This window comes from Convolutriloba macropyga, chromosome 6, assembly GCF_964194025.1.
Source record: "Convolutriloba macropyga chromosome 6, txConMacr16.3, whole genome shotgun sequence".
Lineage (NCBI taxonomy): Eukaryota > Metazoa > Xenacoelomorpha > Acoela > Convolutidae > Convolutriloba > Convolutriloba macropyga.
This window is the reverse complement of record NC_134473.1, coordinates 72,859,615-72,878,123: the sequence shown is the minus strand read 5'-3', so window position 1 is coordinate 72,878,123 and position 18,509 is coordinate 72,859,615. Positions and strand designations below refer to the sequence as shown.

General features: G+C 34.6%; 2 protein-coding genes across 5 annotated transcripts in view; one reads left to right on the top strand and one right to left on the bottom strand.

Moving 5' to 3' along the window:
• LOC142340602 (putative pterin-4-alpha-carbinolamine dehydratase) overlaps window positions 1-18,509 on the top strand; it is a 305,724-nt gene that overhangs the window by 193,936 nt on the left and 93,279 nt on the right. The window lies entirely within an intron of this gene.
• LOC142340595 (otoferlin-like) overlaps window positions 1-18,509 on the bottom strand; it is a 126,906-nt gene that overhangs the window by 58,147 nt on the left and 50,250 nt on the right. For all 4 annotated transcript variants that reach the window (XM_075391270.1, XM_075391273.1, XM_075391272.1 and 1 more), the window contains 5 exons: window positions 18,307-18,441; window positions 16,821-16,982; window positions 13,245-13,541; window positions 12,408-12,606; window positions 11,008-11,102 (listed from right to left, as the gene is read on the bottom strand). In XM_075391270.1, coding sequence (XP_075247385.1) covers window positions 11,008-11,102; window positions 12,408-12,606; window positions 13,245-13,541; window positions 16,821-16,982; window positions 18,307-18,441 — 888 coding nt within the window. The remainder of the gene's footprint in view (window positions 1-11,007; window positions 11,103-12,407; window positions 12,607-13,244; window positions 13,542-16,820; window positions 16,983-18,306; window positions 18,442-18,509) is intronic.

Below are 18,509 nucleotides of genomic sequence, written 5' to 3'. Positions count from 1 at the left end.
ACGAAGTAATAAACGTAAGTTACAAAATGTTTTTTTCATATTACTTTGCTTATCTCTGTTCCTACCTGTAGAAACTGATATTGAGTCTGAAATTGTTCAACTTATTGCAAATATAGAATACTCTTTGAATATAACGATTCTCACCCACACTTCATAAAATGTTTCGTGAAGAGAAATAATTGTCTACCTGAAGAAATTCCGTACCTTAAATTACTAGAGCCTCCTGAAAAGCTATCAATTTGGTCAAAACGCAACGTCCATTTGCCACTATCACTGAATAAAGACCAGTTCTTTAAAGAAAAACTTACTGATAAGAAAGCGCTTCTTTCAAAAGTAGAATGATCTATAACCTACATAGGAAACCAAATTAGTTCTGTTCAGTTTCTTAAACTTATTACTATAGTACCTCTTGCCCTTCTCTGAGTTTTAACTGCTTGCTATGCAAAATATTTGATCTTCATTATACTTCTTGCATTATTACTCTTAACGTCTTTCACTGACGCCAGATCAATTGAAAAGATGAGTATCTATGAAAACACAGCTCCTAACTTTCATGTTAACCACTTTGACTGCTCAAAAATGATCTCAAACAAGATGTATTCTCTCAACAAAGTAGAACCCTGCAAAATTAGCACTAATCAAGCACGAGTCACTCTCTACCAAAGAAATTATAAAGTTAAGCTAGAAGCAACTATGGGTAAAGCAACCCAACAGCATTTACGTTGGTTTTGCGATTTTTTTTTACTCTAGCGGCATAGATGCCAAACAAAATACTATTACTACTTCAGTTAAGCTTGATGCTCAGAAATGCAAACATGCAAAAGAAAAAAAAAGATAAAGCTTTCCCCTTCTTCCAATTCAGTAGAATTCGATTTTGACAAATCTTTGTTCTCAAACTTTAACTCAGGCGATGTTGGAACTGGAAACAATGAATGTAACTCCCGAGGTTGGATTACACATTACACTTATGAAACATATATGCAAAATGTTAGCCTGAATGTAAGCCTTAGAGATGGCACAGTTAATAAATGGCAAAATATACCTCTACCTTGTCCTTTATCAGCAGGAGGCTGCGATTCTACATCTACTGATTCATTTGCATACAATTGAGATGAACCCAATAATTGTCTTTTCACTATGATTCGCACTTTTGACGCTCAAATGATTAAAGATACTGACAAATACTACATAGTAAAGGATCCTAAACTTACTTCAGCTCAGTCAGATTTCGACTTACAAAGCTTTTTGTTCCAAGTTTATAATAAACCACAGTCGATATGTAGTCATCCACAAATAGTACATCCTACGCCTTATGATTCTCTATATATTAGTCTTCGTGACGGTTTCGATATGAACACTGGAGAACCTATTCACAAATATAATTCTGATACTGGTGCTATCACGCTTAAAAATAAAAATTGTTCCAGTGACAACAAAACAGTTGATACAAAGCAATTTCAATTTTATGAAAATATTGATTTCGAAGCCCATCTTGGAACAAAAACTGACTATTTGCACTTTAATAATACTCGGAAACTTCAAACCTCTACTATAGAGCTTTTGGAATTCAATAAATTTCAACTCCAATACGAAAGGAGTTCTCAAACACTTTACTAAGTTATTATTAGATATCAGAGAATCATTTTCAAATATTTCAGGCACGAACTATTATAACTTTAGAACTATTTATCTAGATTCATTCATATCACCGGACTTCTTTAATAATCAATTTGTTGAAACCTTTGGTAAAATACAATATATAATTAAGCGATGCGGAATATTCTTTGCCGCTTTCTTATTCATTAGGCTCCTCATCGACATAGTCTTATGCCTAATTCGAGCAATGCAAAATAGCAAAATTACAGATGCATCTATTCATTTTTGTAAAGCACTCTTTGCTGCCACATTTGATTTAATGTCAGTTCCAATTTTGACTTCTCTCTATCAAGTAGCAACTAATTCAGGGAATAATAACACTGATACAAATAGAGAAAGGACGATGCAAGTTCCAAAATCTGGAGATACAACCAGAATTACTCAAAACCCACCTTATGATAATAATAGAATGCGAACTTTAACTAATGAGAATAAAAGTGGTTATCCAAATTTAAATGATGAGAATAATCGAGACGAAAATTGAAATGATCATAACGTTCCTACGTCTCCAGTATAGGATTAATTCCTCTATCGCTATAATATCATCAATCTATATGATGATCATACAAAACAGACTGACTTCATATTTACTACTGATTTACTTTAAAAGAGAATACAAAAAAATCAGAAAAAACGAATACTTGCAAAATAACTTCAGAAAGTATACTCTTAGAATAGAATAAGAGTAGAGAATACTTGATAATTAAGGAACTTTCTTCAATTCCTAACGAATTGATACCAGTCTTCCAGAAGGAACCTTCGAGTGGTTGGCCCGAATACAATACACAATCAACTTCTAAACCTCAATCTGGAGCTAAACATCTGGACCGTCTACTACAACCCACAACTCACGTTACCCCATCTACAACCTTTCTCTCAGCTATCAAGATTTCAGCAGTACAAACTCAAACAACTAGTGCAAATTCATCAACCACGGTTACAGCATCCAAAAAGAGAACTAAAACCGTAGATACAATTGCAAAGAAACCACCACGTAAACAATTCATTAGAGAGACATTGCGCCAAGCGGCACCACTAGAAATAAATATACCCAAGACAAACAGTACGTTACCCATCGTCTTAGCAAACACTACAACTACTCAATCGTTACGACCAAACTTTCTTAATCTTCATCATTACAAAACTACCCCCCTGCAAGACCGCCTACAAAAACAACATCAAGCTGAGATACAGGCTGAAACCCCGGTTTTAGTGGACACCCGAACTACGATACGAATTTAATCTACCAGTTGCAACCCAACATCAGTAGAATCAATCTCATTGGTTATTTGTCACACAAAATTTCTTATCTACTAACTAATTACAACCTACAAGGACAAACAATTTAAGTCCCGTTTGATAATTTTACAGCAAACCTCACTCCTCAGCTTGATACCTTCCATTATCAGGTACAGCAAAACTTTCTGACAGAAAGACAATGCTCTCAACAGCTCGAACAACGGATTACTGAGCTCCAACTGGAGATCGCAAACCTAAAGCATCAACTCCACATCCTCTGCTCATCGCGTTGAGCACTCATGGAATGGAATAGATAAATTTGTGGCTGTTGATGTTCAGTACTTCCTTCATTACTTTTTCTTCTTTCTCCTGCGGTGAGGAAAATTATTCATTTAATAAATTATTTTAAACGCCTAATTATTAGTCATTTTGAATACCTTACTCTCTTTGATTCCATTACTTACATCAAGTAAAGTAATCCGCATTTCTTCTATCTTTATTGAAACTATCTTCAATGATTACACTCAGCGCAATTTATGGTGAAAAATGAGTCGGTTTTGATTATCAAATTCCGGATTTCGTTTGTCCGCTCTCCTCTAAAAAAATAATATAACTATTATTTTATCTTTACAGCCAACAAAAAGTTTGTTTCATCATTTTAACTTTTTCCATCGAATTCCATAATTTATTTAATGTCTTACAATCTTTCACTAGACGTTAAATATTTCGAAACATATTGTGACTTCGCTGAATTTATTCAATCGCAAGTTACTAAAACTTCTAAAACATTCTTAGTTTTAAATAAATTCTATAACCCATTGTCAGTTCATTGGACATTTGAGTTACAAGAGATTAATTTATTCTTGCAAGATAACAATTCCAATGAAATTGTAGTTTATTTTCATCAAATTCCTGAGTACGATTAATTTGAAATTCTAAAGCTTATTCATACAGAAGAAATTCTTAACATCAATAATCTAAACTTTCGACCGCTCACTTATTTCAATTAATATGTTAGTCTTCAATATTTTGGTGATCACGGATCTAGAACTCTTTACATATAATGTTACAACATTTCGTTAAAAGTTTATTCTGATCTCCATCCGCCATTTGTAGTTTTAAAACTATATGAATTTCTCCTTTAATTCCTTTCAAAGATTAATTTGTCTTCCAATCTCCCTATTGCTATTGACACAAAAATTCAATTACTACATTATTCAAAATGAACACATATTTGAAGGAGGTGTTGATATCGAATGGTTTAAAGATTATTGTCAACTCTCTGATCATGTTGAATCCGCATAGGTTAACTTTTCTAAACAGATTAGTTTTAATGATAAAGTTTTCAGAATCTCTGGATTATATTATTCTGAATTCCATTGCGAATTTATTTTATTTCTTGAAGAATTTGAACAAAAAGAAATTGTTATTTATTTTGAATTGATGACAAAAAGCAAGAATAATTATTTCATGAAGCTAATTCATAATGATCAACCAAGTCTAAATATTAAATCGTTAAACTATAGCTACAAAGCTTACTTCGATTGATGTACTCTTCAATAACACTCAAATAAAGATGAATTACGAAACGGAATTCTTTATTTGGGGAGTCATTTCAACAACACTAGCTCTTATGGTGTTGTCCTCAGTCATTTTGATCTCCTTATTTATTTACCTTGCTTATTATTATAGACCATTAAATTAACCAGTATATTATTTGACTTGTATTATCTTAATATTCAACTTCAGATGCATTAATAGCACAACAGTACAACTTTTATAGAAAACTACAAACGGTCTACCACAACGGCCACCCAAAAAAATTGGATCTATTATTTTGTACAGCCTTGTATCTTAGGACATCGTCAACCCTTCTTCAAGAGAGAACTCAAAAACAAGAAGCTACGATGAACTTTAGAACTTTAACCAAGTCATCTACCTCATAAACTTTAAATGCTTAATCATTATAAAAATAAGCTAAATAATTTATTCGATTATGTAAAATTTGATGTTTTGATTTAATACCTATGGACCAGGATGGGATGTACTGAAGTATGCTACACTCAGTAACACTATTTGATAGTCTTAGTGTTATTTTGAGAATTTATGTTATAGTGCGTGACGCACAAACTTGATTTGGACAATATCAATTTTAACGTGTGAACAAATTATTAGGTAGTTTTGAAAAAGCTACTATTTTAAGATCACTAACTCAAACTAAAACTACCATGACGTGATATTGTCACGCCACGTAGAAAACACCAACCTAACCTTGGTAACTCTGTCGACACTGTCATCTTTATCCAATAGGATACTAGATAACCACGTGTCCGCAAGTATAAAAGGAGCTCACACGCTCAACCAACACACACTCTCCCTTTCAACAAAAATTGGTCCCTGATAAATTCTGATTTAAATCATACTCCCGTATTGCCCTTGCTCAAATCTCAACTTACTTGACATAGATTTTAACTTAGAAGGTTTTGTGACAAGTTCTTAACTACGAACTTTCTAAGTCAGAAAATATTAACTTAGCACAATTTTGGAAATCAGGTAAGTTCAGCTTAACTTCTCTAAGTTAGAAATTAATATATCTTAAATTCTATCTAAGTTACAAGTTAACTTAGAATATTTCAATCTGTGTTAACTAGTGCTATATCTATCTTAACGACTTTAACTATTCTATCCTCTAATGCTCGGTTCATATTTGATGCTTTTTAACATAACTTATTAATTCATATTTTCATAACTTTCTTTAATAATTAACCATATACCAAGAGTAGAACTAAAGGTTGAACTCTCAAGTTATACATGTGGTCCCGCGATTAACCCCGTCGTTTAAGTATCTAATGTACGGACCAGCAGTATACCCAGCTTAGTGAGCGCACAATATTTGCGCCCCCGACGCTCGTGCCATAATTATATTTAATTATTTATTGGGTACGGGCACGTGCTCTGTAACTGGGGGCGCATAACGTGCGGAGGGAGCACACGGAAAAGTTCCGACTAAAAATTCATAAATCATAAAACTTGTGTGTGTGTGTGTGTGTGTGTGTGTGTGTGTGCGTGTGCGTGTACATGCATGTGTGTGTGTGAACGTTCGGGTGTGTGTGCGCGTGTTTGTGCATCTGTGTGTGTTTGTGTGTGTGGGTGTGTGTGCGTATATATATATATATATATATATATATATATATATATATGTATATATATATATATATATATATATATATATATATATAAATATATATATATATATATATATATATATATATATGCGTGTTTGTGTGTGTGTGTGTTTGTGGATGTGTGTGTGTATATTTGTGTGCGTGTGAGTGTGTGTGCGTGTGTGTTGTGTATGTGGGTGTTTGCGTGTGTGTGTGCGTGTGTGTGTGCGTGCGTTTGTGCGCGTGCGTGTGTGTACATGTGCCTGTGCATGTGTGTGTGTGTCTTATTACTCAACTTCAGATGTATTAACAGCACCACAGTACAACTTTTATAGAAAACTACAAACGGTCTACCACAACGGCCACCCAAAAAAATTGGATCTATTATTTTGTACAGCCTTGTATCTTAGGACATCGTCAACCCTTCTTCAAGAGAGAACTCAAAAACAAGAAGCTACGATGAACTTTAGAACTTTAACCAAGTCATCTACCTCATAAACTTTAAATGCTTAATCATTATAAAAAAGGCTAAATAATTTATTCGATTATGTAAAATTGGATGTTTTGATTTAATACCTATTGACCGGGATGGGATGTACTGAAGTGAGCTACACTCAGTAACACTATTTGATAGTCTTAGTGTTATTTTGAGAATTTATGTTATAGTGCGTGACGCACAAACTTGATTTGGACAATGTCCATTTTAACGTGTGAACAAATTATTAGGTAGTTTTGAAAAAGCTACTATTTTAAGATCACTAACTCAAACTAAAACTACCATGACGTGATATTGTCACGCCACGTAGAAAACACCAACCTAACCTTGGTAACTCTGTCGACACTGTTATCTTTATCCAATAGGATACTAGATAACCACGTGTCCGCAAGTATAAAAGGAGCTCACACGCTCAACCAACACACACTCTCCCTTTCAACAAAAATTGGTCCCTGATAAATTCTGATTTAAATCATACTCCCGTATTGCTCCCTTGCTCAAATCTCAGCTTACTTGAGATAGATTTTAACTTAGAAAGTTTTGTGACAAGTTCTTAACTACGAACTTTCTAAGTCAGAAAATGTTAATTTAGCACAATTTTGGAAATCAGGTAAGTTCAGCTTAACTTCTCTAAGTTAGAAATTAATATTTCTTAAATTCTATCTAAGTTACAAGTTAACTTAGAAAATTTCAATCAGTGTTAACTAGTGCTATATCTATCTTAACGACTTTAACTATTCTATCCTCTAATGCTCGGTTCATATTTGATGCTTTTTAACATAACTTATTAATTCATATTTTCATAACTTTCTTTAATAATTAACCAAATACCAAGAGTAGAACTAAAGGTTGAACTCTCAAGTTATACATGTGGTCCCGCGATTAACCCCGTCGTTTAAGTATCTAATGTACGGACCAGCAGTATACCCAGCTTAGTGAGCGCACATTATTTGCGCCCCCGACGCTCGTGCCATAATTATATTTAATTATTTATTGTGTACGGGCACGTGCTCTGTAACTGGGGGCGCATAACGTGCGGGGGGAACACACGGAAAAGTTCCGACTAAAAATTCATAAATCATAAAACTTGTGTGTGTGTGTGTGTGTGTGTGCGTGTGCGTGTACGTGCATAAGTGTGTGTGTGTGTGTGAGCGTTCGGGTGTGTGTGCGCGCGTGTTTGTGCATCTGTGTGTATTTGTGTGTGTGTGGGCGTGTGTGCGTATATGTATATATATATATATATATATATATATATATATATATAAATATATAAATATATATATATATATATATATATATATATATGCGTGTTTGTGTGTGTGTGTTTGTGGATGTGTGTGTGTATATTTGTGTGCGTGTGAGTGTGTGTGCGTGTGTGTTGTGTATGTGGGTGTTTACGTGTGTGTGTGTGCGTGTGTGTGTGCGTTCGTTTGTGCGCGTGCGTGTGTGTACATGTGCGTGTGCATGTGTGTGTATGTGTGGTGTGTGTGTGTGTGTTTGTATACAAACAATTTCTTTTGAGGATCTCTACAAGGACGCATATGGACTCGAAGGAACTCTCAAAGAAACCTTCAACTTCGACAACGACAAGAAAAATAAAAAAATCAAAAATTTTGAAGATCATGAAATGAAAAAGAAGATTGAATATGGAAGGAACTTTTTCATGCTCTAGATTAATATTTTTCTGATGTTTTCTTTTTTTGCCAAAACATGTGTCGATGCAAAAGTATGTGAACATTCATGTTCAAGGTTTTTCTTGTTTTTCCCGATATTAGGCAAGAAGCAGGGATGACTTGTAAGAGCCTTATAAGATCGATTAGCAAACTTCTAAGAACGTATAAGGTGGACAGTTGACTTGTAAAAACTTGTAAGGTCTATTTAATAAACTTGTAAGAACTTATAAGTTCGTTGGTTAACTTACAGGAACTTGTAACTTAAACTTATTTGGCGATGAATAACCATAGGAGAACTTGTTAGAAACTTACAATTTCTTACAAGTTAACCATCCAGTAGTCTCGACCTGGGCTCCTTTTGTATCAAGAAGGGGGCATAAAATCGGGCTGTGGGTCCCAAGCTATTTACATTTAACTGTAAATTATCAATATTTATCTCTTCTTTGGTTTTGTTGAAATGTATTATAAGAAAATATAAACGAATCTACAGAAACTGCGATGTGACTTCTTGCCCTCTCATTCTATGTTTAGTTTATACTGTTTTTAAAACCAAAAAGTCAACAAAGAGACCGATAAAAAACTACAATGCAAAAAACTTTATTGAAAACACAACTGTAGAATCTATAGAATAAAGAGAACAGCCCATAGACTTACGCAAACTGAAGTTTTGTTTATCAGATCTAAGCAGTTTTACAAAACATTTCATTGTCAGACGTATATTGGGAAAAAGGCGAAGTTGAAGATGCACATTTAAGATTTAATTTTGTTAGTGTTGGACGAAAAGCGGGACTGTTAGTTGGTCAAATCGAAACGAATGATATTTTAACAGTATACATATAAATAAATTTGTAGATTAAATGTAAATTAACCGTTCTGTAAATGCTTGTAATTAACGTTTTAAAAATTTTTAAAAAACCTAATATTCGGAAGGAGAAAAAAGAAAAATAAATTTTTCAAAAAGTGTGCTTCCACTCATTACATTTCAAATATAAAAGCAATCTTGGGTTAACACGATATATTGCAAATTGCTTTTCTCAATAAGATGACTCCTGAGAAAGTTTGATATTGAAATTTTTCCTTAGATAATTAAACAAAGAATTTGAGAGAAAAAAAAGTTTTGGCTAAATAATGCTTTTTGTCACCGCTGTCCACAAGAGGCTCAAAATTTTTTAGATTTTGTTTAAAATTGTATCTTTTCATTTGTATTGCTAGAATGAAACCTGAGGTAAACCAGTAGTTCTATGTGAACTAAATAAAGCCGAAAGTAAACGATAAAAAGCTAAAACTTTGTAATTGTAATGTAATCGTTGATGGAGGTCAAACAAGCCACATGGCAGGCAAGCAAATAATTGAGAAAAAAAAATTTTGAGACTGCTTGATTATAATTTGACCGTTGCGGGCTGATGGACAAGCGCTTTATTTTATGGATTACATCCCACAGCGGATGAGAGGCTTGGCTACGAACAGCAATCCATTAGGGCTCGCCTTCTCTAGATCTCTATAAAATGACCTCGACTTTGTTTCTCTGATGTACTGGAATACATTTTGAAGTGCAAATACTATTTGTTGCCTTGAATGTAACGGTTAATGGTGCATGTTTTTGAAAGATTACATAATACTACAACATTCGTCATGTTTCTGCCTCGGTTTACTTCTACTTCAGCTTACTTCGCGTTCATCAGAATCTTTTAGCAAAAACACGTTAAAAACCATACCCATCAAGACATTAAAAATGTTTATTTTTCAAACTCTGACGTAAAGCCGAGCAGCAAAAATAAAATACGTCATTGGAAAGACATTCTAGTGGTTGGTAGTTGCGCAACGCTGCCCACTGGTTTGACAGGGAAAATTTATAATAGATATAGCTTCAAAAATTTCGGCTTCCTTGAATTTCGGTGTCTTTGAGTGCCACCGTACTCTTCGTTGAGTCTAAAAAGATAAACGGGATTTTTGTTTTCGATTAGTTCACCAGGAAACTGAGAAGATAACAATATGTGAGAAAAAAGAGTTTTATATAAAAGCTGATCATATAGCTATCATGTGCTCACACAGGCGTAACTATTTTTTATTTAACTGAACTCTATTTTGGAATCGGGTAATTAATTGACGCTTTAAATTACAAATATCGGTTGTCTCAAACACCGGCTCTTATACCTATCAATGCGCTGTGAAGATTCATAATTAGAATTTTCAAAAACTGTTGTACTCGATCGATCATCATTAGCATGTTGACGGTTTTCTGGGTGCGGACTTCCCGCCCCGAAATTTGGGTTAGTTGTTTGTCGAGGAATAAGCTTTCTCCTGTCGTCCAGGATTTCTTCTAGTTGAAAAGCTGGGTTTTCCGTTCCGGTTGTCTGATAAAGACTTGATCAATTAATTTTGAGAGAAGGTTGCATTAACAAAAAACTGATGTTAGTTTGTGGCAACATACTGCCGTAAGTGTGAGAAATAATATCTTAGCAATTTTAAACGACAAACAGTTAATTATCAACAGTTGAACAAAAAGTCAGGTACCTCGAAAAGTCATGTAAAAAGACGGCTGTGAGGTCGATATTGCTAGAAAATAAACCAAAACGTAATAATGCGCTATTTTAATGGATTGATTTTTAATATAGCGAAATGTAATGATTTTCTAGACTTATACATCCTTATGGATAGCTTTACACGCCCCCAAATGGGTGTTAAATGAGCAAAGATGACAAAAACCATAGGTTTGTAGGCAAGAACGTTTGCTGATACAAGTAAATAAAATAAGGTTAAAATATTGTTTAAAGTGTACCTTAGTTATAGTCTGATCGTTGTTCATTTCAATGATAGTTTGTCCCAGTTGACTCTCTGGGTCTATTGCAGCTTCTCTCAAAACAGACGGGGCAGCTGAAAAAAATACAAAAAGAATTGACAGTGAAATTTCATGCAAACCCCAGTGATTGCAACTTTGCTATTTTTATAGTGTATTTTCTAATAAGATCTTTATCCCCTTACATGACAACTTTGTGAGAAAATTGGAAGATCTTACAAGATAAACATTCCCGAATCACTGGAGAGGTCCCAACCAATCATTTTGTAAATTTAACCGTCAACAGGAAAATTTAATTTTTTTGTCTTAGTTTAATTTTTTATCTTCAGTTATAAAGTTGAACATAAGCTTCCATAATTCATGAACAGGATGACTAGCATAAAAATATATTTACTCAACATCTCATTTTCTATACCATGTTTGCATTTCAGGAATGCTTTTTCAAAAAAAATCATGATGCGACATATAAAATGCATGGATATTTCAATTTCAAATAGTACATTTTTCTCTTTTTCTTTGGATTAAATTAACAAATGATCGTTTTGCCGACTTGAAAACGAAACGTAAGCAAAATATCTGTAGCTCTGAAAACTGCATAAAAATCTCACGATTCAAAATCATATTTCTTTTTCCTATGCAATATGGGCCGACGAATAACTGCAAATTTGTACAATATAAACTGTGAAAAGATTTAACAGTGGAATAAAAAAATTAACACATTCACTGCTAAATATATGCAACCGCCATCATCGATTGTTTTACATAAATCACCGCTTTTACCGCCAGTCTCACATGTTTTTGCAATTCTTAGCGGTGACACCTTAACCCGGGAAAAGGACTATTGAAGTTCCCAGTGAGTTCAAACAGCGTACCCGGAACGAGTTTCATGTCATGATCCGTACTTTTCCAGTAAAATACGCGATTTAGGTTGAAAAGTCAGTATGCCTATCATGTCATGTATCAAGTCTCAATACTTGACTCAAGACTAGCAAATTTAAAAAGTGACATGATCACAGCTCTGATACAGTACTGATCCAAGACTGCAACTTGACTGATTCAGTACTGATTTTGCGATTTGACTGATTCAGTACTGATTTTGAAATTTGACTGATTCAGTACTGATTTTGCAATTTTACTGATTCAGTACTGATTTTGCGATTTGACTGATTCAGTACTGATTTTGCTATTTGACTGATTCAGTACTGATTTTGCGATTTGACTGATTCAGTACTGATTTTGCTATTTGACTGATTCAGTACTGATTTTGCAATTTTACTGTGATTTTGCAGTTTGACTGATTCAGGCTGATTAAGGCTTGACGTTTAGTCCGGGTAATCTATACGAGTTCTTTTCGCCTACGTAAATAGTTTCTAAAAACTCACAGATAGCGGACATCTGGTCATTATTAGCCTCCTCCTCTTTGGCCTCCTTCGCCTCCCGTCTCTGTCTCTCACTCTGGATGAGGAGGGGTGCCAGAGAGTGGATGCTGTGGGTTCCAACTAAAGTCTCTCTTCCAAACTTGCGACAGTCCATTACTCTGATTGTCACTGGGGGCATGTAGACCTCACGTTGGGGCAAATCCTAAATGAATAAGTAACAGTCATTCAAGTCACATATTATTATTATTAATTTAATCGCCTGCAATTTTCTCTATTCTTTTTATTCTTGGATCAGTATTCGGGGTGAGGTGGAAATGTGAATCGAATTTTTACGTCTGGGGGGTACCCTCCGGTCTGGGGGGTACTATTTACATGATCTGAACAGTACTTTTTGTGGGATCAGTTTTCGAATCATAAGACTGTTATATCGAATCATAATCGCGTTAGGACAATGGATTTATTTAAAAGTGCATTATGCGTATTGGGCGGCGGGTTCCGAGTAAAAATTGGCCCATGTTTCAAAGAAATTGTCTTCTATCTCAATGGTTAGATTTTTGTCTATCATAATTGCACAAATTCGAACCGTCGCACTTTCCAGTAATAGTCGCGAAATTTCGCATGCAGTCTAAGATCTTGTTTATGGTTCAAAATTGGAATGTAGGAAGGACCTAGGCATTACGTCAGAAGTCACACTTCACAACTCACCTTACGATTTCTTTAGAAACCTGGAGTAGACACGCAAGTGCATTTCCTCAATAAACCAGTAGAAATCCAACTCTCTAAAGACACTTTTAGCTACCTTAGCCACCCAATTGAAACAAAAAAAGGTAAGCAACTTACGATCTCAGCAATGAACTTGACGGGAACATTAAAGTTGGGCTTCCTGTCAATGTCCAGAATGACCTCAGACACCAAACTGGAGTTGCCCACTTCAATTATGACCTTGGGTTTGTCCACTTTCATCAGGTTGATTCTCTTCAAGTTTCTCAGACCCCAGAACAGCACCTCCAGTCGATAGGCGCACAGGACTGGGCGGATCTCAGGGGGTACTGGGAAGACAGCACTGGAGGTTGAGCGGTCCTCTTTTTCAATTGAGGGGGGAAGTTTGTCCTCGCGATCATTCTCGTTTTCTGGGATCTGAAGTAAAAAAAGGTATCAGTGCTCACTTCAAGGCAAAAATTGAAGCCGCGCTAAATTTTTTGACAATTGGCATGATGGTTCAGTTTTTAAGATTAAACAATCTCTCAATTTTTCAATTTGGATGCAAGCTCATGAAAATTGATTTACTCCTTTAAAATTAACTTTACGCACTGGAACCTTTTGAAAAAGACTTAGAAAGACCATAGAAGTCACGAATGAAACATATTTGCAGCCCCACTTCAGAGGACGGATCAAAATTGCAATAAATGACCGTTTTCTCAGAATTTTTTCACTTTTGAGCATTGCCGTTCCCCTTGTGTGAGAGCTGATGATTAATTTAAAAACAGTACTTTGTTTATTTTCTTCCGCTAGTAGATCGCGGCTATAGTAATTGCACTCGTTGTAATTGCACCACTGATCCAGAAAAAAAACGTAGAAATTTTGCTAACTTTCATCCGTTATTTTCTTGGGTATTGTTATCCTGCACGGTTTTCAAACCTAGCACATTGTCGCTATGTTGGACTCTCAAACGTATGAAGTTGTTGTCGGTACATTCTCTTTTCAAATACTGGTTATCGCTGGTGTTAAAATGTTGAAGACTGCGCATTTAAATCGGTTCAAAAACACAAAAAAACTTTAAGAAACCGTATTTAGTTGAATCGGGTCACCACTACGTGGCCAATGTTCGAGAAGGTAATTTTGTCTGAGAGTCAGTGAGTTATTAAAAAATTGGCGTTTTGTGGAAATGAGTGACAACGTTAGGTAATATTTTTTTTGTTTTGCGTATCCATTTTATTTGTTGAATTTTAGCAACTGAAACCGTGGATATAGGTTACTCATGTGTTAATAAAAAGCTAACATTTTTTCACGAGAATTTATAATGGACGTAAACTAATTCCACAATTTTGAGCATGTAGTTAGCCTAAACACCAAATTGCTGAATTTTATTAGTAATTAGACGAGGCTTAATCGTTCTTCTCAACAGTGATCGCAAAACTGCTAACTGTCTTCCTTATCCACAATTAGTAATGAAAGTGAGATTTTTCAAAAGCATCGCTAAATAGGCGTGCTTTAATTTTGATCAAATTGATACTATATGAGTTATTAGGTACTTCAACCGTTTGCAAAGGTGGTGCGTGGAAATGAGTTACTCATGGCGTGGAAATTAGTTACGAAAACTGTCACTATTCTTCCGGCAATCCTTTAAAACAAACATCGTGGAAACTAGCGTTGGATGCATCCAAACTCGAAGCAAATTGGAACTAAATATGCAAATGCCATACCAGCTTGTAACCCGAATCTTAAATGATGATTCTAAAAAATAGTAATAAAATCGAGTAAATTTACTTGAAAAATTTGAAATTGGCCACGTAATTATATTAAATCTGGAGTGAGCTGATTAGCTATTAAATACTAAGCTGATTACGTATAGTGAACAAGAAATCTGCTACATTTTTAAAACAGAAATATAACTTTGATTTCAAACCATTTCGTTAAATTTTCGAGGACTGAGGAACAGTTTTCAATTCGTAAAAGAACTTATTCAAAAATTGCCATTGGAGTAATTTTGAAGTCGCCAGGTGTAAAACTCTTTCATAGTGCTTGGGTAAATTATAATCTATGACCTCAAAACTTTGTACGAAGCCAAAAAAAATTGGCGATGTCTGACGTTTCCGGCCGATGTTTTCTTGGTTATTTTAAACTGCTGATACGGAACGATTCGTCGGTTGTAAGTTCAATAGAAGACATTCGACGTATAAACCGATTAACCACATCAGCGAAACTGAACATATGAAAACAAAATTGGCCAACAATTCTTAGATCTTTTCATCGTTTTTTGTTCAATTTTGTGAAGCCGGATCAAATTTAAATTTGAAAGTCGGTCATAATGCAAACATACTGGTAGTAAAAGGAAACATCCGAGTAGAAATTTAAATTTAAATTTGAAAGTCGGTCATAATGCAAAGATACTGGTAGTAAAAGGAAACATCCGAGGAGAAATTTAAATTTAAATTTGAAAGTCGGTCGTAATGCAAAGATACTGGTAGTAAAAGGAAACATCCGAGGAGAAATTTAAATTTAAATTTGAAAGTCGGTCATAATGCAAACATACTGGTAGTAAAAGGAAACATCCGAGTAGAAATTTAAATTTAAATTTGAAAGTCGGTCATAATGCAAAGATACTGGTAGTAAAAGGAAACATCCGAGGAGAAATTTAAATTTAAATTTGAAAGTCGGTCATAATGCAAACATACTGTTAGTAAAAGGAAACATCCGAGTAGAAATTTAAATTTAAATTTGAAAGTCGGTCATAATGCAAACATACTGGTAGTAAAAGGAAACATCCGAGTAGAAATTTAAATTTAAATTTGAAAGTCAGTCATAATGCAAAGATACTGGTAGTAAAAGGAAACATCCGAGGAGAAATTTAAATTTAAATTTGAAAGTCGGTCGTAATGCAAACATACTGGTAGTAAAAGGAAACATCCGAGTAGAAATTTAAATTTAAATTTGAAAGTCGGTCATAATGCAAAGATACTGGTAGTAAAAGGAAACATCCGAGGAGAAATTTAAATTTAAATTTGAAAGTCGGTCATAATGCAAACATACTGGTAGTAAAAGGAAACATCCGAGTAGAAATTTAAATTTAAATTTGAAAGTCGGTCGTAATGCAAACATACTGGTAGTAAAAGGAAACATCCGAGTAGAAATTTAAATTTAAATTTGAAAGTCGGTCATAATGCAAAGATACTGGTAGTAAAAGGAAACATCCGAGGAGAAATTTAAATTTAAATTTGAAAGTCGGTCATAATGCAAACATACTGGTAGTAAAAGGAAACATCCGAGTAGAAATTTAAATTTAAATTTGAAAGTCGGTCATAATGCAAAGATACTGGTAGTAAAAGGAAACATCCGAGGAGAAATTTAAATTTAAATTTGAAAGTCGGTCATAATGCAAACATACTGGTAGTAAAAGGAAACATCCGAGTAGAAATTTAAATTTAAATTTGAAAGTCGGTCATAATGCAAAGATACTGGTAGTAAAAGGAAACATCCGAGGAGAAATTTAAATTTAAATTTGAAAGTCGGTCATAATGCAAACATACTGGTAGTAAAAGGAAACATCCGAGGAGAAATTTAAATTTAAATTTGAAAGTCGGTCGTAATGCAAACATCCGAGAAATGTTATTTTGACTAGTTTCTCGGAAAAGTTTCGAATATGAGTAGCAGTAATAACCTACAGGAAATATTACCTAAAATTATAATTGTAATTACCTCAAGTAGTTCGAACTGTGCCAGTAGCTCCCCTGCCTGCTCTGTACCCCTGTGTACCGAGTGCCATTCCAGATCTGGTGGCCAGTCTGGCTTTTCGTAACTCTGCCAACCTTCCTTCACAACAGGACTCACCCTCGTCCGACCAATGAACTCGTACGAACCCTGTCAAGAAAAAAATATCACATTTGGGCAGTTACTATAAACGCTGCTAAATGCTTAACATTATATCCTATAACCATCTCCCCAAATTGCCGCGCCCAGTATGAATTGATTTTCACGTTTATCATCAGACATTTTAAGTCCAGATTCTTACTTTAATCCATGGGTCCGAAATGTTGTAGTGTATATCGGATAATCGCTCGATCTTTATTTACTCGATAGTCCATTTCAAAGACCAGCATAATTATTTTTTACTTTAGGACTAAGATGTTGAAACGCATGATGAGTTTACCATGTTTGTTGAGAGCGAAATAAGACGCAAATAGGCTCAGCTCAAATACACGTTTTTTCTACTCCAGGATTGTTACCACCAGATTTTTCCCTGAGGTACACACTAAATAAAGTTAAGGTAATTTTACCTTAAAAAACATCCTAACTCACCTTAACTGTTAAGGTAGATTTGCCTTTCCTTAACTCACCTTAACTAACCCTAATTTTACTTGAAATTTACCTGAAAAGTTAAGGCCTCACTACCTTAAAAAACCTTAAAAGAAAGTTCTATTAATTTAAGGTAATTGTACCTTAACAGAGTTAACGTAAATTTTTACCTTAACTCAAGTTAAGGTAAAAATTAGGTAAACTTTACCTTAACTTTACCTTATCAACGGTTTACCTTAACTATGTTAAGGTAAAGTTACCTTAACTTTATTTAGTGTGTAACCCCTGATTGTACGTTGAGTGTTCTCTCCAATCAAATCAGTGCGAAGTTACTTGAAGTGAGCGTTCTGTTTATGCTAAATATTTCCAAGGCAACACCAAAATATTTTGATACAAAATTTGAACAGATTCTTAGATTTCTGAATCAAATCCATTTCAAGCCATGTCAAAATTTTTTTTTTGGTTAAGTACAATTCGTCTTGTCCTGCTATAGTTTTTCATTTCTTTATCAACTCGACTAAAAATCTCTTACTGATTAAATTGAACGAAGACCGCGAAAAATTAATGTCAAAAACAATACCAAAGAATTCTGGGATATATTCTGTCCCCCCCCCCCCCAGCTTAGTTAGCACAAATCTTTTATGACCCCCAGGCGCACGTGCTATTTTCTTACATAGTAACGTGCTATATAACAAAATATAAATTGTAACTGGGGGTCATAAAAAACACTGGGGGGGGGGGGACAGAATAGATCCAAATACTGATACCAAAGACCGAACAAAACGACAGCACGGTTGAAATGGTTATCTGTTGCTTTCGACTCAAAAATCGAGAACATCTTTAATTTATGAATCTTGTAATTGAACTTTTTAATTATTGATGCTCTGACCATAGAGTCTGCGTCAAATATTTCCACAATGACGGGCATCTTGAATTGTTTTAGGACTGCGGGTCCGTAGTTGAAAGTGATCTCGGGGAATAGCAACATTTCATCCCAGGTCGGGTTCAAGGTCTCGTCTAGAATCTAAAATATAGCCAAAGTCAGAATCCTTCTGTATTGACTCAGCTGGAAATTGGAACATATTACCCGGT